The sequence below is a fragment of the Camelina sativa genome, chromosome 14 (genome assembly GCF_030686135.1).
Source record: "Camelina sativa cultivar CO46 ecotype springtype chromosome 14, ASM3068613v1".
Classification (NCBI taxonomy): domain Eukaryota; kingdom Viridiplantae; phylum Streptophyta; class Magnoliopsida; order Brassicales; family Brassicaceae; genus Camelina; species Camelina sativa.
This window is the reverse complement of record NC_141893.1, coordinates 8391269-8411989: the sequence shown is the minus strand read 5'-3', so window position 1 is coordinate 8411989 and position 20721 is coordinate 8391269. Positions and strand designations below refer to the sequence as shown.

Genomic DNA, 20721 nt, shown 5'->3' with positions numbered 1-20721 from the left:
TAAGGACCAACGCCACTCCCGGATCAGAGCAAGATAAGCCAAACCTTAAAAAAGAAGATCATTGGTTAGATAATTAAGGAGATATAAAAGGATAGTCATATAAAGAAAAGAAACAAAACTTACATGAAAAGAACACAGACATCTACAAGATCCTTCCTTCTCTCATTAGAAGATATACACAGACACACTGTCCGGCCTTTTCAGTTCTTTCATCATGTGGTGGATCACCCTGATTATGCTATGACGGTAAGTCGATCTTGGACTAGCTCATCTGTGGCAGGGTCGAACCAGTTCCGCGTGGCTAAGTCTCTGAAAGCTTTAAAGCCAGCTCTCCGGAAGCTGAATAGAACACACTTCAGTGGGATCTCTCAACGTGTTAAAGCAGAGGAACAAAAACTTGATATCCTTCAGAGAGCCATCCTCACGAACCCTACTGAGCAGTTGGCTAGAGAGGAGCGTCGGGTGCGCGAAAAATGGAAGTTACTGAGCAATGCAGAGGAGAAGGTTTACCGGCAAAGATCGCGGATAAAATGGGCTCATCTTGGGGACAGGAACACAGCATTCTTCCACAAAACAGTCATCGCCAGAACAAATAAGAACCATATCCACTTCCTACAGGACCAAAGTGGTAGAAGAATCAATGAAAGCACAGAGCTCAAGGAACATGCTGCAGATTACTTTGAGGAAATCCTTGGCTCAACGGATTTGCTGCACTCTCCTTGCTCTGTTACTGATCTCGAAGAGCTCCTTTCTTTTCGCTGCTTTGAGGTACACAAGCTTACTCTGGTAAGAGATGTAACGGAAGGGGAGATCAGAACTACCATCTTTGCCCTGCCCCTAGACAAATGTCCAGGCCCTGATGGGTATTCAGTGGAGTTCTTTAGAGCTTCTTGGAGTGTTGTGGGATCGGATGTGGTTGCGGCAATACAAGAATTCTTCCGGAATGGCAGGCTACTTAAAGACTTTAATACCACGAAGATTGCTCTGATTCCTAAATTCCCTGAAGCGTGCAAGCTAGGAGACTACCGCCCTATCAGTTGCTGTAACTTGGTTTATAAAGTCATCTCTAAGATCATTGCCAATCGTCTAAAGCCCATCCTCCAGGAATGTATCTCACCCAATCAAGCAGCCTTCCTCAAGGGTAGATTACTAGGTGAAAATGTTCTTCTTGCGTCAGAGCTTATCAAGAATTATCAGAAATCGACTTGTCAAGAGAGCTCCATGCTGAAGGTGGATATTAAGAAAGCTTTTGATACGGTCTGCTGGGACTTTGTGTTCAAGCTGTTGGCGGCTCAAGGATTCCCTCCACTGTTCTGTATATGGATCAAGGAATGCATCACATCACCTAGGTTCTCGGTTGCTATAAATGGAGAATTGGCAGGGTTTTTCAAAGGTAAGAAGGGTTTGAGACAGAGCGATCCTCTCTCACCATATCTTTTCATCATGGTGATGGAGGTGTTGTCTAAACTGTTGGATAAAGCTGACTTGGAGGCAGAGTTGAGGTACACCCGAGATGTCAGACGCCTAGCATTACACACTTGCTTTTTGCTGATGACCTCTTGGTTTTCTCTAATGGCTCGCGGGTCTCGTTAACTGGGATTGCGGAAGTCATGAGCAGATTTAAGGAAAAGACTGGATTGGATATGAACCCTGCTAAGTCCGAACTCTTCTTTGGAGGTTACACAGAATCTGAAGCTAACGAATTGAGCGCTCTGGCTGGCATTAAGCTTGGAGTTTTCCCAACCAGGTATCTTGGCTTGCCCCTCAACCCTTCAAGAATCTCTAATGCCACCTTACAGCCATTTATTGAGAGAATAACGAGTAAGCTTCACTCATGGACAGCTAAGTTCCTATCTTTTGCGGGTAAAGTAAGACTGATCTCTGCGGTGATTTATGGAATGGTAAACTTTTGGAGTAGTGTATTTGTGCTTCCAAAGCACTTCTACGCACGAGTGGACTCCCTTTGTTCTGCTTTCTTATGGAAAAACAAAATGAGCTCTGCTTCAGGCGCTAGAGTGGCATGGCGAGACATATGTAGGCCAAAAACTGAAGGAGGACTGGGTATTCGCTTGTTGGAGGATTTTGAAGTCGTGTTCAGACTCAAGCAAATCTGGAACTTTTTCTCAAAGTCTGGCTCTTTATGGGTGGCTTGGTTGCGGGAGAACATCTTTAAGCGAAAGAATTTCTGGGAAACGAACGTATCTAGTCGTTTTTCCAAGGCAATCAACAGTATGCTACAACTCAAACCAACTCTTCAAAACTTCCTCAAGTGCGAGGTCGGGGATGGAAGCACCGCTTCTTTCTGGTATGATAATTGGACTGACTTTGGACCGCTAATCACTTTCCTTGGGGTGGCGGGTCCAAGTCAGCTTCGAGTCAGAAGAAGCGCAAAAGTTACTGAAGCCTCGAGGAATGGTGGATGGAACCTCCCACCAGCCCGATCAATCAATGGTCAGTCCCTAATGGTAGCACTCACGGAACTTCCTGCCCCTGTCGCAAGTCGCGGTCCAGACATCTTCCTATGGCGTAAAACCTCAGGTAATTTCTCTCATACTTTCTCCTCCAAGGAAACATGGGAGCAAGTCCGACATAGATCTCCTTTGGTACCGTGGGCGAAGATTGTTTGGTTCAAACAGCATGTTCCGCGTTACTCCTTCATTGCCTGGTTTGCAATGCTCAACCGGCTTCCCACTCGAGATAGACTCCACAGGTGGGGAATGAATGTTCCTACCTCTTGTGTGTTATGCTCGTCTGGGGTTGAGAGCCATGCCCATTTGTTTTTTGAATGCCCATTTGCCTCTAACTTGTGGGGTTTTCTAGCTGCAAAATTCATTTCAAACCCTCCCTGCAATCTCCCTGCCGCTGCATCGTGGATCGCCTCTCGCAACTCGCCTTCTCAAGCTAACCTAACTGCCATCCTCAAGCTCCTCCTTACGACTATCCTCTATCACGTATGGAAGGAGCGAAATTCCAGGATCTTCGCCAATGCCGCCTCCACCATCCACCAACTCCGTACTGTTGTTGACCGTGCAATGCGGGACAGGCTTCTGTCCTTCACGGGCCCTTCCGTGCACTCCTCTCTCCTCCTTACTTACTTCTCGCATGTTTCTCCTGTATCCTTTTTGGTGTAAATAATTTTTTTTCTGTCTAATGTTCCTGTACTAATGGGTAGTTTTTGTAATAGTAGGACCTTCTGTTTCTTTTCAAATGAAATCTTCACATTAAAATCAAAAAAAGATATACACAGACTTCTTCTTGTTGATCAACGAGGGTTGATGATTAGATATGTCAACAAAGGTTGAACAAAGGTTGATGATTAGTATCGACGAGGTTCGATGAATGGATCGAGGAGAATTATCCTCGTACGCTTATGTAAAATCTATACAAGACATACATAGATATATATAACTATCTGATTACCGGTTTGTGATCGAATTCTACGAGACATGTAAGCAAAAAAGACCAGAAAGATTCATACACAGTAATAACAAGATATATATGCGTAGATAACAACAACGTACCTCGATGGATCGATCAATCGCAAAATCGATGCAAAAAGATCAACAACCATGGTTGATCATTAGAGTCATCAACGAGGAGGATTGATCATGTGTTAATAAATCGAGCAAAACCCTAAAGAGATGATAAAGAGATTTGAAACATAATTAAAGAAAGCAGTAAGAATCATCGACATGCAAAACAAAGCAAAAAGGATACAGAAGCGATGAATTATGAACTATCATCGACCACTTTTTCATATATATACAGAGAGGGGAGCAAAACCCAAAACCGAATTGGTTTAGGATTTCAGATAAATCCTACGGTTGGTAATTATTTTAGGTAACACAATCAACGGTGCAAATGAATCACAAATAAAAAAAAAAGACGGTTTATAAATATTATAAAGTCGGTTAATATGTTCAAGCGTGATCTTCTATCCAAAATTCACCAATTTCTTATAAATTATCTAGATGATTCTAGAAATTTAATCATCTTGGTCTAATTTTTGTTTAAATATTTATTTCAACAATTTTTTAAAAATTATCTAGATGATTGTCGATATATCTAGGTTTAACAATTTTGGGCCTATTTTCATTTATTTTAAGTAAAACAAAATCGATAATAATTCAAATTAAATAGACCAATCTTTATTTTTGGCTGCTATATTTTTCTAAATAATATCGAACGAAAACACTATTTATGCATTTTTCATTTTATTTTTTTTCCTCACAGTTTCATAATTTAACCATCGATTATTAAGTACGGTTACAATTTTCAGTATGTAATTATAGATCTCTATATACACTTAAATTATTTCTTGGGTTTTTTTCTTCATTCATCTTCAAATTCTTCACAGCTCAACGGAGATTGGGCCGGGCCGGAGTAGACTCTGACTTAACAAAGCGAACAAGAGACAACTTAGCGATATCAGAAACGGCACCGCTTCGAACAGCGGCGGAATCACTGATCAGAAACTCATACGCCGCCTCAAAAGCTTCTCGCCAGAACCGAGGGACCCTGACACCACCGGAGCGACCGTACACATCCCACATCTGCCTCACCACTTTCTCTCTCTCCTCAATTTCCTGTCATAAATTTCATAAAATTCCCAAAAATTCAAGAAAACCAAATTCAGATGAACAATTGCAATAAAAGTTCATGAATGGTTCGTACTTACCAGGACGTCTAGATCGTCGCCGGCGGAGAACCCGTTAACGCCGTCAACAGAATGAAACAAACCGATTCCTTTGAGAGAGACAGAACCGGTTAACATAGAACCAAATGCTAAGAGTAGTACTGCAGCTAGAACCCAAAGCTTGTAGTTGTAACCAGCACGTTTGCGATCACGGCTGTGACAACCTCCGTTTACAGGTTTTCTCACAGGTAAGAGTGTTTGAGTTTCTTCAAACTTCATTTTCTTTTTTTCTTTTTCTCAGCTGCTCTCCGAAATGAAAGACTCTGTTTATGGTTATGGCACACTTGACTTGATGATCAATCAATGTGTGAAAGAGAAGACTTTTTTGGGGAGTGGATAAATTGTCACAAACAAGTTTGGTACTCAGATATTAAACACCAAGTGGGATGTGGCTAAACATCCCACCATGGAGTTGACTTCGTGTTGACTTTCTTTACTAACGCGTTGTCTCTTGGTTATGTCTACGATCTTTTTTCAACTGTTTTAAGTGTGTTGGTTATCCAGCCGGTGGATATACATGACTTCGTGTCCAAACAGTCCTTACAAGTAGTACCTAATCAGCCTTAATCATGGTTTAAAGCATGTTTATTGATGTCCACTTGTCCAGTGATATACTAATTAGATTAGCTCACCAAGATTTGAGAACCTATTTATGTAATTTGATTGCAAAATTATTTAAGAACCAGTGTCAGAATTATTTTTGATTTTGTTTTGGTTTGCCTCTTTTCTCGTACTATGTTCCATCAGTACTTCAACCGGTTCATTCATTGAAGCTATTCATTTTTTTCTTTTTCTTTTTTTTACTTAAGATTCTAGATTTAGATGTCAACATTAGAGTTCTGAAACTGGTCAGAGAATAAAAGCTTATTAGTTACTAACACTTGAATTCAATTGTAGTTGATTTTATTATAATCTCAAACTGTCCAAAACCAAAATATGTGAAGAGAAAGAATCAGAAACTCAGAGATTTGCTTATATAAAGCTTAAAGGCAGACAATCAACACGACATCAATTTCAGACCGCCCGTCTGCTATTATCTCATCACTGTTAATATCTTCTTCTTTACTTTTTTATCTCAAGTTCAAAGAAAGACCATCAGAAAAACAAAAAGACTTATAAAGCGACCACGGATTCAATTTCTGCAAATCTTGATCTACAAAAAGATGGAAACGACATTGAAAACCAACTATAAAAAGCTTCAATAAAAAAAAACAAGGTTATATAGATGATTAAGGCATCAGATAATAAGCAGAGATTGGTAGTCAACACTGATACATCTGTGTGTAGGATAAGATTCTACTCATCATTTGCCAATCTATGTAATCCCTAATTTCTTAAAAAAATGATGAAGTAACAAGAAACACATAATGTAAACCACTTTCGAAAAAAAATTGAAGAAAAACAAACTATGAGGGATCGATGAGGCTTCTGTTGATGAGTTGTTAAAAGAATTTATAAAGATTAGCTAAGAGGTGTCGGCTAGGGTTTATTGACCTTAACGGGCTTGCTTTCTATTATAATGACCTTAACGGGCTCGTAACTCTGAATATGTTCAGCCCATCTAACTAGAAGATATCCCGGTCAATTTTTTTCAAAAAATATTATAAATATAATAATAAAAATTATTGTTATATTATTTTTTAAAAATTATCTTTTTAAGATAATATTTATTTTTAATTATATATTACAGTTTTATATTGTCAGTTTGTTGTATTTGCATAAATATTTTATAAAATATGAAGTAATAATTTTAATATTATAATTATGAGCAAATAAAATATATTAATTTATCAATTATATAAATTTAGTTTTACCAATTCGTCAATGTGAAAATTAAAACAAATATTTTTCAATAGATTGAGTAGTATATCTTTTTACATTAAAAAGGTAATATATCTTCGTTTTTTAAAATTCAAATCACAACATATGCAGAAAAAATTCTGCATATTTATTAATCATAAGTATTATATGAAAATTTTAAACAATTTGTAAATAAAATAAAAGAAAGATGATAGGAGAATCATAATTTGAAATCTTAATAAAATCTTTGAAATCTAGTTATTAAAAATAATTTTATTGTCTAATAAAATCTTAGTTTTTGAGATTGGTATATATTTTTTTAAAAAAATATTTAGTAATTTTCGTCCAAATATTAGAGAGAGAAAATATTTTTTTTTACTAATAATTATCTGTATTTTTTTAAAATCTTAGCTGTTAATTTTTAATTTTTTATTTTTTAAGTATAAACTAGTTTTGATTTGAATAGATTTTTTTTACTTTTCTAAATTTTTTATTTTTGATCTGTCAGCGTTTTTTATTTTTAATTAATTATATTTAATTAATTAATTAATCTTAATTAAATTTTCTAATGACAATTAAATGTAATTTTTTACACATTTTAAGGTTAGTTTCATATTTGTAATTCCCAATTAATATAGTAGGATATGTAATATAGTAGGACTGAAATGCCAATAACCTTGATACATAAAACGCACACCAAAAAGAGGTAGGACATGATGAGAAAGAGATGTATCTGAATAGCCAAGGAAACTGCCTAACAGTATTATGCAAACGCAATATTAAATCAAACTCGGTTCGTAGAGAGACGGATCGGATTGATATACATTGCGTACGTATGAAGATGCAGGCAAGTCATCCTTGGCTACCGAATAAATCTGTTATCTTCATGTCTATCCTTCTTTCTCTCCCTTTAATTTTCTTTAGACTATGGCTGGTTTAAATATTTAATTTGTTTGGCTGTAAAAAATGTGTGGCCGTGTGGGTAGATGATATAGGACCCTGAAGTGTCCAACATGTATGACCGAACATTTACATGGCCAAAATGTGCGAATATTGTTATTTTTTAAATATGCATGTGGATGGAAACCAACAAAAACAAATCCATAAAGAATCGTCCATATATGTATAAAAGTTTAGGTCTGGAGAGAGCAAAAATATTCGACTAATATAAACTATCAAGTGTATATAATCGACCTTTTAGGTTTGTTTAATACTTTCTCTGTACCTAAAAGACTCTGTTTCTAAAAGATTGATGTTTAGAATCTTTTACACATTTTAAGAAAATAATGATTACTGAATTTAGATATATTTATTTCTTTGACTAAAGAGATACTCAATCTGTCCTTCAAAAATTGATGTTTTGTGATTTCTTTTTGTTCCACAAAGATTGATGTTTTACCACTTTTAGTTAATTAATATTAAACTTTTGTAAACTTCAAGAAGTGATTATTAAGAAAATTCAATAGTCATTTGTTTATAAATATATAATATTTTTTAGTAGGAAAAAAATATTATATTTAAAATTAATAATCATTATTTCTTAATTTGTGTGAAATCCCTCAAACATCAATATTTGAGGGACAGAGGGAGTATAATTTAATTTTAAACCAATAACAATTCAACATTTTAAATATTTTCAATGATTACTTTTTGAATTTTACAAAACATCAATTTTTGTGAGATAAAAAAATATCCCAAAACATCAATTTTTGTAGGACAGAAGAAGTAGTACTTTTTAGTCAATCAATCTTCGGTGATTGGATTTCATGGGACACATACATTTGCGTCTCTAGTGATAGATCGATAATCTCAATCAAAGTGCGGTAAAACAACTAGACAAATGCAACATTCATTGTGACTACTGACTACACCTATAAAGTCTCTGCGTACTCCACAAATACAACATTCTTTTACCGGTGAAAAACTGCAAATAGTGTACTAGCTAAATAATTGATCGATTGTGTTGTTAACTTGCTATTCTCATATTATTCAGATAAGCCCTATCTGCAAAAGTCGGCAGGGAAAAAAAAGCATTATCCTATATATATGGGAGACAGCTTTCGTTCCCAACATCTCTCGTGGACGTGAGGGTACATTCTTTCTAGCTATATCTCTAAATAGTTATAAGAATAATTCCAGCAAGTTTATATTTTCATATAAAAATTTCTCAAAAAAGTTCCATATATTCCCTGTTTACTACACAAATTCATATGGCATCCTGACTTTTACAAATGTTCTTTCCTCTATGGTCCCAACACTAGCTAGTAGTAGTCAACTATAGGAAGAAAGGGTGTTGACCCGATTATTAGGTTTCAAAGCATATTGATTGGCATGCTTGTCATTTGAGTAATCAGAAAACTTGTGGAAGAATAGTATAGAAAAACACTGTACATTGAGACTGATGGTATATAAACAAAGAAAACCGAAAACTCCTGTTGTATTACAAGAATAGCGACAACTATATGAGTTTTTAATTTAATTGAATGCGTTCTACCAAAATTAAGAGAAACTTAATATTCATACAAAGAAAACCGAGAACTCCTGTTGTATTACAAGAATAGCGACAACTATATGAGTTTTTAATTTAATTGCATGCGTTCTACCAAAATTAAGAGAAACTTAATATTCATGTGTTTTAGTTAAACACACATTTGACCCCGAAAAAGAAGAAGTTAAAACACACAAATTTATATAGTTTCTCAGATAAAAGTTGAATCTTACATAGTGATTAGTGTAACAAAATAACATAAAACAACATTCCTTCTAACTAATAAAAGTTACATACAAGATTAACTAAACGAATATTAATGTGGTTCACCAATTGTTTGATACTAAGACCATCCCATTCCCAAATCTTTAAGAACATATTCCAAGGCCATGCACACATGTTGAGTCAAACATATTGTGTCCACTCCAATCTTTATACGGTCATGCCTATATATACACTTATTATTTTTAAGGGTGTCATCAACAACCTCCTCATTTACAGAGAAAATGGTGATATGAAGAATGAGAACTTGTGTGGTAGCCAAGGATGACTTGCCTGCGTTTGAAACCATTACATATCAAAGACTCGACCGATTGTCTTAGAGTTGGTTAGTCGTCAGGCAGTCTCCTCGGCTATTCAGACAATTCTCGTTCTCATCATTTCACATTTCTCTCTCTTTTTTTTTTTTTTGGGAACTTAACACAACAGACATTTTAATTGACTTTGTTTGGCCTAGACATAATTTATTTTTTTTGGGGGGAGGGTGGGGGGGGGGGGAGTTGGCTTCTACATTTATGTTATAGTAAGAAAAGAAAAATACGAAGATTTGAGGATCTCATGGTGGACTTTGTCAATATATAAGCATCGGGACTATGTGCTTGGAATAATCGAGAGCTTTGCTTCACTCCGATCAAGAAACTTCACGTGGAGGGAGGATGAGGATCTATGGATCTTGTCTATGATCAGCATGTGCATTTTTCTATGTTCTTTGGCCATCTTAAGTAGTCGGCGGAAAATTAAAAAGGAAAAAAACTTGTAACCGTGATATTGTCTTCGTAAAGAAAAGGTATTTCATTAACTGACCCACCTGATTTATAAAGAAAAAGGATATCATATCTTATTTTTTTTGTTCAATTTTATGTTTTCATTGAAACATCCTATATTCTCCATTTTATAATATATATGTTTTAAAAAAAATTGTTATATAATATAAAATATTTTTCAAATTTTTATACAATTTTTAGTTTAATTTAATTTTTCAATTATACAGTATTATTTTTGATTGGTTAAACTTGTTAAAAATAAATCTGCATTTTTTTGAATTAAAACATATTATATTTAAAAAAGAGAGAATGTTTCTTACATATGTTATCATGTCATCAAATCTGTATGTGAACAATATGTAAAGATAGATTTATATACTCATTCCGGTTGAAAGCTAAAAACAATTCTTAAAAGTTTCTTCATTATCTACCAAAAATACTTATACTGTATCTATATATAACAACTGCTGACATCAATTTATAAATGAAAAGAAAAAAACTAGTAATTTATAAATGAAAAGAAAAAAACTAGTAATTAAAAATCTTCAAAAGAAATACATAAAAATAACATCAGAAATAATAATAATAGTCCTAAAAATATCTTTAAGACAATAATCTGATCTCTTCATACTTCTTTGCACTAAGCGCCACCGTGACTGAAGACGACCGGAGCCAATTCCGGGACACAAAGATCTCAAATTTTGACACTTTATTAATTTTCTTACATTACACAAACAAAATATCAGTTTTAGACTCCAACCAGACGGATCTTTGTTTTCTCTTTCGAGATCCTTAAAATCTTCATCTCCCACAGATCTGCATAAATGGCGGTTACTCATTACTGATTCATACAAAACCAAAAAAGAAGAAGAAAGCTTTCTGCTTTAAACCCTTTTCAATTACTTCAATGGCGGATCCCCTAAACGGCAAGTCCTTCTTTTTATGCATCTCTGTTTTAATCTCCTTCACTTTGTTTTCAATATCGCCGTCGTATGCCAACGAGTCTCCGGTTATCGAAGATGTTTCCAGCGATGTAGCTGTGTCTGTTAGCGAATCCAATAGAGAAGCTAAGATATTGCATAACCTAGAGGAACTCGTTAAGAATCTGACGGAACTAGTCGCTAATCTAGATGCTAAGTTATCTGAGACTCCATTAAAGGAGAGGAACGAGATCACTAGATCACTTGATGATGAGATCGGAGAAGAGAAGGACAGAGGAGGAAGAGCTAAGGCGTTTTCGGTTACTAAGTATAGTCCGTTTTGGTCTGAGAGGTTTCAGTTCACGTCAGCTGTGAAACTTAATTCCGATGCGACTTGTATCAATGTGTTACCTTTTAGGGATTTCGAAGGTTCGAGCAAGTACTTTGCTATTGGTGATTCTAGAGGAAGGGTCTATGTGTTCTTGAGAAACGGTGATGTTTTGATTGAGTTCTTCACCACGGTTGATTCTCCCGTTACAGCTATGGTTTCGTATCTATCTGTGTTTAGGAACTCGAGTTTCGTGGTTACTGGTCATCAGAACGGTGCGGTTTTGTTGCATAGGATTCACGAGGGATCTAATGGGGAAGACTGGAACTCGAATTCTGTTTCCATGGAAAATGTAGGGAAGTTTGATGTGGATGGTTCGGCTGATCCTGTGACTCTATTGGAAGTGCATCATGTTGGTCGTGTTAGGTATATATTGGCGACGGATTTAAGCGGGAGGCTCACGGTTTTGACTGAGAACAGGACGGTTTACGGCTCGGTTATGCCATCGAGCAGACCGCTTGTGTTCTTGAAACAGAGATTGTTGTTTCTCACTGAGTCTGGTGCTGGTTCGTTGGACTTAAGGACAATGAAGATTAGAGAAACCGAGTGCGAAGGACTGAACCATTCTCTTGCGAGAACTTATGTCTTTGATGCCACGGAACGGTCTAAAGCTTACGGGTTCACATCTGAGGGTGAGATCATTCATGTATTGCTTCACGGAGATATAATGAACTTCAAATGTAGGGTTAGATCCAAGAAGAAGTTTCAAATGGAGGAGCCAGTAGCTTTACAATCAATCAAAGGCTATCTTTTAGTTATCAACGAAGAAAAGGTTTTCGCTTTCAATGTATCGACTCAGCATTACGTTCGTACTGCTGGCCCTCGGCTTTTGTTCTCCGCGGGTTTAGAAGAGATCAGATCCGCGTTCTTGAGCCATCGTGAATCATCTTCAAGAACCGCAGTAGTTAAGACGAGGCCTTTGATAGCTAGCGACAGAGAAAACCTTCTTGTGATCGGTTTAGAAAACGGATATTTCGCGGTTTATAAGTCGAAGCTTCCGACTCTTAAAGGAGACTTTAATACAATGCTTTGGAGCAGTCCGGTGTTCTTCTTCATACTGTTTCTATTTGGAGCTTGGCATTTCTTTGCCAAGAAGAAAGAATCGCTCACGGCATGGGGACCAGATGATCCTTTTACTCCGACCGCGGGACAAAACAGCTCAACGAAAGAGCCGACTTTCACTGAACCTTCAAGAAGAACCGATGACCTCATGGATCTACGGAGAAGGTACGCTGGTGGTTCATACCGGTCAGTTGGAGATAACGACCCGAGTTCGAGAGCTCCAGTGGATGGAAACTATAGAACAACCGCACAGGATCATAACAATTATCGTGGCGGCTCGGGTCTTGATTCAAACGGGTTTGGTAATAGAAGAGACCATTTGTTTGGTAACAACAAAGTTTTGGACAACGATAGTTAAACAATCTTTGGATTACTTGCAAATTCTGGCATGTAATCACCAATTACTTCAAAAGAATGTAATCTTTGTAAGTTTATAAACTCTATAAGGTGTTTTTTTTATTTACCTTTCGCTTTTTAACCGGCAAGTCTCTTGAAAATGTAAAACTCTGGTCAAACAATAATAACATATACTTTGCAAACTTCTTTAATAAAGATGCGATTCAAAGTTTGACCAGCAACTTAACAACTTAATCTCAATCATATTAGTCAAGATGTGTTTTTGGTCTATCATGCATGTCTCATGTGTGATCGTGCTAACAAGTGAATAAATAATAGATGTGAGCCTTATTATTTTTTAATTTTTCTCCTTAAACTCGATTTATAATCTGTTAGGTTGACCGTCGGATGAGTCAGCGCAATAGTCATCTTATCGAACGGTTAAAAATTCATCTTCAACTATAGAACACAAAGCATACGAATCTACATCGTGTGAAGTAGAGGAACATAACTAACACAAGCTCTTTGATTCATCGTCGTCGTCTTCGTAGACAATGCCAAACCCAAGCTCTATATTTCTCAACAACTTCAAAAGCCGGCAAGTCTGACCCTGAGACCACCGTAGAAACCAGCAAAATTTCTAGGGTTTTTACTCTGATCCACCACATTGCTCAAAAAAAAAAGTTTCGTTTTGGTGATCAAAGGAGGAGTCTTTATCCCGTTTTGAGCTTCTGGGTCTTCTCTTTTGATTTCGTTTTGAGAAAAGTCAACGGCCATGGCGGGTCGTAGAGATAGAAGCCAACAGCTCCGTGGATCTCGAATTGCGATCGCCATCCTTATCGGTATCTTTATCGGTTGCGTATGCGCCGTTCTGTTCCCTAATGGGTTCTTCAACTCCAACTCGTCGTTATCAGCTACCGAACGCCTTTCGAAATCAAGCAACAAGGTACTGCATCTTACACCCTAAATCTGTAAAGTTTTAATTTTTGGGTTCCGTGATCGAGTTACCTAGATTGGATTTGACTCAGCCATTATAGGTATTAAGTGGTTTAGTATCTACACATTGAAATGCTTCTTGGTGATATGTTAGTTGGAGATTAGTTGGTAATAATCTTGAAACTGGCCTGATTTTGGAATTAAGTTGAGATTTCATCACTTCTTTGGTTTAGGTTGGATCGTCAGCTTGTGAATCGCCGGAAAGAGTGAAAATGCTAAAATCAGACTTTGTATCTCTCTCAGAGAAGAATGCAGAGTTAAAGAAGCAAATCAGAGAGTTAACACAAAAGCTACAGTTAGCTGAGCAAGGGTCAGACAGTGCACGAAAACAGGTTCTAGCTTTGGGAACTCAGATCAAGGCAGGTCCTTTTGGAACTGTCAAGAGTCTGAGAACTAATCCAACTATCCTTCCAGATGAATCTGTAAACCCAAGATTGGCAAAGATTCTAGAGGAGATTGCTGTCGATAAAGAGGTGATCGTGGCTCTTGCAAACGCAAACGTGAAAGCAATGTTGGAGGTTCAGATCGCTAGCATTAAGAGAGTGGGTATAACAAACTACCTGGTTGTTGCATTGGACGATTACATTGAGAATTTCTGTAAAGAAAACGATGTTGCGTATTACAAGAGAGATCCAGACAAGGACGTGGACACTGTTGGGAAAACTGGAGGTAACCATGCCGTCTCTGGGTTGAAGTTCCGTGTGTTGAGAGAGTTCTTGCAACTCGGTTATGGTGTTCTTCTCTCGGATGTGGACATTGTCTTCTTGCAGAACCCATTTAGTCATCTTTACAGAGACTCTGATGTGGAGTCAATGAGCGATGGCCATGACAATCACACTGCTTATGGATTCAACGATGTTTTTGATGAACCATCCATGGGATGGGCTCGGTATGCTCACACCATGAGGATATGGGTTTTCAATTCGGGGTTTTTCTATCTAAGGCCTACGATTCCAGCAATCGAGCTGCTTGATCGTGTGGCAGATAGACTCTCTAAGGCAAAAGTATGGGACCAAGCGGTTTTCAACGAGGAACTGTTTTATCCATCGCATCCTGAGTACATTGCTCTACACGCATCCAAGAGAGTCATGGATATGTATGAGTTTATGAACAGTAAAGTCCTTTTCAAGACTGTAAGAAAGAATCATGAGCTGAAGAAGAAGGTGAAACCGGTGATAGTTCATGTGAATTACCATCCAGATAAGCTCTATAGAATGCAAGCCGTGGTTGAGTTCTATGTAAACGGTAAGCAAGACGCGCTTGATAGCTTCCCAGATGGTTCTGAATGATTCACCTGAAAAAGCAGCTAGGCTATAAGCTTGACACTTGCGATTCTAATCTATTTTACCTTAATGTTCCCATGTTTACTACTACATGCCTTCTGCTTTTTGTTTTTTTTTGTATTATGAATTTTTGTGTATCTTATGGCTAAAACCGCAAGTCTCTTTTTTTCACCTCTCTGATCTTATTACTTCGCAAAGTCTTTGTTATAGTCTTTCTTATTGTCTCTGTTTCATCTTCTTGAGCTCTGAATGATATATATATGTAAAATCTCAAGCCATTTAATAATATGTAATATTTATAAAGTTTTCCAAGGCCTAAAAGGAATAATAATAGAAACATACATCTTAAACATTCTATCTACAAATAATGCGTTGTGAAACAAACTCACTGGTACTATGAATACTGATTCTAGTACAAGAACCAAAACCATGAACTGATTGAACAGCACACTGAAGACTCCAATCCTTCCTTCCGACATGCCATAACGGGTTGGTTCCTCTGTTCTTCATCTCAACTATGAGCTTTTACCATTACCAAGCGTGAGCTCTAGATCCTCCATAGCGACATCGTGGATCCTCTCCCCTTCCCATGGCTTAACTTGGCTGTTCTCAAATTTGAAATCCGAGCTTTGACCAATCTCTTGGGTTGCTGCAGTGTTAGGAGATAACTGCTGAGGTGCAGGTTTCACTAGGTTGAATGTAGGAGAGGCTGGCACAGCAGAGGCCCCATGGAATGGCTGTTGTGAGAACTTCTGAAAGCTTATCCAATGACCCGAATCAACAGTGGAAGAGTCAGATTCATCGCATTCAGGTATAGTAGCTGGTGCATGGAACTGGCGATGATGGGTGGGACTGGCAGGTGCAGATACCGCGTAAAACGGGTAGTTCAAAGACGTCATTGACTGTTTAGCAGCCATGGACATGGACTGTTTGGTAAAAGATTCCCAAGTTGGCAATGGTTTGGGGTTTCTCGAAGTTGGGGATGAGACTGGTGGAGTGACAGGAGCACTGTTTGAGATTCTAAGCGGAGGAAGCGATGAAGGAATCCCACCGTTCCTGAGGAAAGGGAAGATTGTGGAGATGTTGTGCGGGTCACCAACACGAGAAGGACTCGGGAAGGAAGAAGATGATGGACTGACTTGGTAAGAAAGGATGGGGCTATCAAAAGTGGAAGAGAGAGGGCTTTGGTTATGAGAAGAGTAAGGAGTAGCTCGAGAGGATGATCCAGCCATGTCACCATGAAGAGGCTTGTGTCCCTGGTTTGATCAAAGAACAAAAGCAACACAATGTCACAATCATTGACAAAAACTTGAAACAAAAGTAATCGCTAAGATGAAACCCACAGACGCTAAAAGAGGAGATCTAAATATAGTAACACAGAGAAACCTAATGTTCTAATTCGGCTATAGAATTAGATTAAAATCACAAAGGAATCTAGATCCAATTTTAGAATCAAAAGCTAAAACATGAGAAACATACAGAGATAACATCAGATCTAAACCCAAATAATATATTACCTTGCGATAAGTAGTGCCGTCTTCTTCAACAACCCAACCAGCTTCAGAACAGAGAGCCTTGAGAACCTCATTGTTGTCACAATGTTTAGGGAGATTGTAGTTACCTTGAGCTCTAAGACCGGTGTAAATCTTGGCAGCAACAGCTCTTCTACGCCGCTCTCTCCTCCGATTGTTCTCCCTCTCTCTCCAAGAAGGTTTCCTCCTCGTCGCCATCGCCGCTGCTGCTGCTGCTGACGTCGACGTCGCTCCGTCAGACGTCATCTTCTTCCTTCAATCCTCAAAACACCCCCCAAAAAAAAATGGGATGGTGAATCAGCTGAAGAAGAAGAAGAAGAGTGAGAACTTAGTGCTCACGAGTAATACGCTTATTTTTTCTTCTTCTTCGCTGGAATTATAGAAGATTCTTTTTTCCTTCTTTTTATTAAATTCTTTTTTAAAAAGAATGATATGGTGTGAATGTTCGAGTACGCGCAGGTTCATATTAAAGAAATCACCGTTGATATCAGCCACATGTCGATTTAGATTTGACGAATGGTGAGTAGTACTGAGTAATAATAATAAATAAAAGCTGTGGTGTACGTAACTTACAGTGTGGATTTGCGTAACGAATCAGTTGGAAGGAGAGGAGCTAGTACGTTATATGTTTTGTAATGTTTTTATTTCTTCTCTCAGACTCGGTCAGTCTTTGTGTAAGAGAAAATGAGCTGAGATTTATAAAAAGAGATGAGAGATTAGACGACATGTGGGGATCTGTGTAATAGAGGAAGTGGGTCTTCTTTAGTTTTTGACGAGTATGACCGGAGAACACACCATCTGATTGGGTTTTTTCCTTTTCTTTTTGAGGGGTTTCGCCATGTTAAATTAGAATACAAATTGTTTTCAGCCTCATAACAATTTAATTTTGATAGGTATTATTTAAACTAATTGTCACTATAGTTTCACTGTATGAATAGAAGAAAATGAGTGCTTACTTTTGTCCTTACTATTTCGTATTTTGTGCCTATCCTTTTGTTGCTACTTCCTTTTCTTTTTCTTTCTTAACTTTATTTTGTATTTTAGCAAAATTATTCCTATTGTGATTACACTACAAAAAAAATATACGTTAAAGTCGGTTAAACCAAAACACTAATAACTAAATCTTTATGGAATGGCATAGACGCTTAGTGCTAGGCGAACGCCAACTCTACTATCAGTTATAGAGACAACAACAAACTCATGAACCATGGCAGCATTTTATTTACATACGAAATAAAATGCAAAAAATATATAAGAGTAAAAGTAAAACGGTTAAATTGACATAGAATGTTTATGTACAACCACAATTTATTTTGTATGTAAACAATAATTTTTCCTATTGACTTATTTGAGTCATCTAAGTTTCAATAACTACTTATACCAAAAAAACTTTATTCAGTCAAAGGGAAATATATATGTTTAGGAATATATATAGCTAATTTGTTTTGGTGATTTGTAAGCGTATTATTATTATTTGAATGCGATTTAACAATCAGCTATATTCGCAATTATTGTTGGGCCCTTTTACTTCACTGATCATGATTTTCTTTAATTTTCATGTTCTTTTTTCTGAAAAAAATCGTATAGTTCATTGAACACAATAGGAAAATTGGATAGTGGATTTGCCCCACACGTAGACCCATCAGAAGCAAATATGATCTTCCAACAACGAGTAGTCACTTATTGAATTTGTTTAACACGCTTTTGCCTTTAAATTTTATTTTATCATTTTATTGATAAGAACACAAAATCTAATGAAGGGTCAATATACTGTATAGTACTGAACTGCTGATAATATATTAATTTTTTCCTGAAGCATCTGTAAAAGGGGAAAAAAAAGTTACTAAATTGATAGTACAGTTCTGACTTGTGAGACACAGTACTCTAACAGCATAATTATCGGTGGGTTATTAGAAAGGAAGTTCTTAAATTTTTTATGAATTAGTTGTGTACTGTTTGGAATATAAGAACCCATGATCTTTTAGATAAAATTTTCTTCTTTATTGGTAGGTTCTTATTTTGGGTTTCTTATTTTTTTTTAAATTGTTTTTTAAAATTTTAAGTAGAATAGAAGTGGTATAAATGTGTAAACATTTAAGATTTTATAAGATTAGAAAATATTGCATTTAAACTAATTTTCAAAAATACATATTACAACAAAAGTGCAATTTATAAATGGAGAGAATGATTAATTTTAATACTGATTTGCTCCAAATTTTGCCCAAATATGCTTAACCAAATCATCTTGCAAGCATTTATTTTTTTCTTTATCGCGAACACCCTTTCGATTCTTGAGCATAGTAGCGACACATGAAGGCATGGGTGTTGGAAGCGTGTAGTCAACTTCTGAAGCTCTACTTGACTCCATTTGTGTGAATTCAGTTTCATCAAACAGAGTGTACCCATCTCGTTCGTCCTCTACTATCATATTGTGCAGTATGATACACGCTCTCATTATTTTTCCAATTTTTACTGTATCCCAAATAAGAGCCGGGTTTTTGACTATGGCAAATCGAGCCTGCAAAACTCCAAAAGCACGCTCTACATCTTTACGTACAGCTTCTTGTTGTCTCGCAAATAAAGCGTCTTTTGGAGTTTGTGGCAATGGAATAGATTGGATAAAAGTAGACCTTTTGGGATAAATACCATCCGTCAGATAGTAAGCCAATTTATACTCATGTCCGTTGACACTGTATTTAACTTTAGGAGCTCGACCATGCAAAATATCATCAAAGACTAGAGATCGGTCAAGAATATTGATATCGTTTAATGTACCTGGTAGTCCAAAGAAAACATGCCAGATCCAGAGATCATACGAAGCCACCGCCTCTAAAACGATTGTGGGCTTTCCAAATCCGCGGGTCTATTGACCTTTCCATGCGGTGGGACAATTCTTCCACTCCCAATGCATACAATCGATGCTTCCTATCATGTCGGGAAATCCGCGAAACTCGCCAATGTCGAGTAGTCTTTGAAGATCTGCTAGTGTGGGTCTTCTCAAGTACTCATCTCCAAATAAATTTACGACTGAATCTGTAAAATTGTCCAAGCATGATAGCGCTACGTTTGCAGAAAGTCGGAGGTATTCGTCAAACGCATCAGCTGCACAACCATATGCCATCATACGAATTGATGATGTACACTTTTGCAATGTAGACAGACCCAACCTTCCGGTAGCATCTCTTCTTTGTTGAAAATAGGGAACTTCATATGCGAGCTTATCCACAATACGCATGAATAATGGCTTGTTCATTCTAAAACGGCGACGGAAAATGTTGGGAGGGTAAGTAGGATCTTCACTTAAATAATCATTCCACAAGTGGTCATGACCGACTTCTCGATTTCTTTCAATGTGAATTTGCTTTTTTCTTGGTTTAGGTGGTGGTTGACTTTGGATTGGTGGAGTTAGAAGATTTTGCCATACATGATTGGTGATTTGATCGCATGTTTGATTAAAACATTCATCAAGTATGTCATCAACATCATTTTGGGAAGAAGAATGGGAAGAAGAAGCCATTGTAAAAAAAAAAAAAAAACTAAAGAGAAGGAGTTTTTCTTGGTTGGTATTGAGAATAATAAGAAACTGCTTGTGATACATATTGTTGAGAATCGTTGATCATTATATAGAAAAAAGAGGTAGCTTGAGTTCTTGAAATTTGTGGTACACAACCATTGGAAATAATATGTGGTAGAAGTAAATAATGACAAAAGTACTTGTACAAACATGTGGTAAAAGCACAAAAATACAAAAGAGCTTGTAAAAACTTGTGGTAGAAACACAAAAATACAAAAGAACATGTGTCAAATGAGAGTTGTTGTGTGTCACGGACATGAGAGGCTTCACGGACTGATGAAAGGTTGGCTTCTTTCTCGACCTGTCCGATTACAAACACAATCACAAACACAAACTTAAACAGATTAATTAGCCTGTCCGATTACAAAAAACAAGGAACCAATCACAAACACAAACTTAAACAGATTAATTAGCTTGTCCGATTACAAAAAACACAAGAAACCATTCGATTACACATACTTAAACAGACTTACACATAAACAGACAAAAAACACAAGAACCATCCAAATATCAAACAATCGAATACTTAAAACACTAAAAACACAAACAGTTAAAAAAACTACATTCTTTAACATTCAAGCTTAAGACATCATGTCTTGAATT

At 36.8% G+C, this 20721-nt stretch overlaps 4 protein-coding genes, 2 non-coding genes and 1 pseudogene across 6 annotated transcripts; 3 read left to right on the top strand and 4 right to left on the bottom strand.

The window, feature by feature from the left end:
- The first annotated feature begins 2115 nt into the window (after positions 1–2115).
- LOC147927960 (uncharacterized) lies at positions 2116–3131 on the top strand. Its single transcript, XM_087485955.1, has one exon. It carries the CDS (start codon positions 2232–2234, stop codon positions 3129–3131), a length of 900 nt encoding a protein of 299 aa, XP_087342081.1. The 5' UTR covers positions 2116–2231.
- Positions 3132–4197: 1066 nt separating this feature from the next.
- Positions 4198–5231, bottom strand: LOC104740635 (uncharacterized). Its single transcript, XM_010461305.2, has 2 exons — positions 4679–5231; positions 4198–4586 (listed from the first exon to the last, which is right to left on the bottom strand). Exons 1-2 carry the CDS (start codon positions 4913–4915, stop codon positions 4359–4361), a joined length of 465 nt encoding a protein of 154 aa, XP_010459607.1. The 5' UTR covers positions 4916–5231; the 3' UTR covers positions 4198–4358.
- Positions 5232–5926: 695 nt separating this feature from the next.
- Positions 5927–6011, bottom strand: LOC147927959 (small nucleolar RNA R16). Its single transcript, XR_015581192.1, has one exon. It is a non-coding gene; the product is annotated as a small nucleolar RNA R16 (small nucleolar RNA).
- A 4531-nt stretch (positions 6012–10542) lies between these two features.
- Positions 10543–12875, top strand: LOC104740634 (putative membrane protein At1g75140). Its single transcript, XR_015580228.1, has one exon. It is a non-coding gene; the product is annotated as a putative membrane protein At1g75140 (transcript).
- Positions 12876–13093: 218 nt separating this feature from the next.
- LOC104740633 (arabinosyltransferase RRA3) lies at positions 13094–15183 on the top strand. Its single transcript, XM_087484932.1, has 2 exons — positions 13094–13679; positions 13903–15183. Exons 1-2 carry the CDS (start codon positions 13509–13511, stop codon positions 15016–15018), a joined length of 1287 nt encoding a protein of 428 aa, XP_087341058.1. The 5' UTR covers positions 13094–13508; the 3' UTR covers positions 15019–15183.
- Positions 15184–15273: 90 nt separating this feature from the next.
- Positions 15274–17392, bottom strand: LOC104740632 (protein BRASSINAZOLE-RESISTANT 2). The gene is made up of 3 exons (XM_010461299.3): positions 17118–17392; positions 16530–16845; positions 15274–16268 (listed from the first exon to the last, which is right to left on the bottom strand). Exons 2-3 carry the CDS (start codon positions 16788–16790, stop codon positions 15528–15530), a joined length of 1002 nt encoding a protein of 333 aa, XP_010459601.1. The 5' UTR covers positions 16791–16845; positions 17118–17392; the 3' UTR covers positions 15274–15527.
- Positions 17393–18714: 1322 nt separating this feature from the next.
- On the bottom strand, positions 18715–20061 carry LOC147927958 (uncharacterized; annotated as a pseudogene).
- Positions 20062–20721: the final 660 nt, after the last annotated feature.

Excerpts from the sequence above, each read along its gene's own strand:
- LOC104740635 (XM_010461305.2), bottom strand. The coding sequence starts at position 4,915 with ATGAAGTTTGAAGAAACTCAAACACTCTTACCTGTGAGAAAACCTGTA. Across the intron at positions 4,587-4,678 it reads GCGACGATCTAGACGTCCTG|GAAATTGAGGAGAGAGAGAA; the intron begins GTAAGTACGAAC and ends AATTTATGACAG.
- LOC104740632 (XM_010461299.3), bottom strand. The coding sequence starts at position 16,790 with ATGACGTCTGACGGAGCGACGTCGACGTCAGCAGCAGCAGCAGCGGCG. Across the intron at positions 16,269-16,529 it reads ACGGCACTACTTATCGCAAG|GGACACAAGCCTCTTCATGG; the intron begins GTAATATATTAT and ends TGATCAAACCAG.
- LOC147927960 (XM_087485955.1), top strand. The coding sequence starts at position 2,232 with ATGCTACAACTCAAACCAACTCTTCAAAACTTCCTCAAGTGCGAGGTC.
- LOC104740633 (XM_087484932.1), top strand. The coding sequence starts at position 13,509 with ATGGCGGGTCGTAGAGATAGAAGCCAACAGCTCCGTGGATCTCGAATT. Across the intron at positions 13,680-13,902 it reads TTTCGAAATCAAGCAACAAG|GTTGGATCGTCAGCTTGTGA; the intron begins GTACTGCATCTT and ends TCTTTGGTTTAG.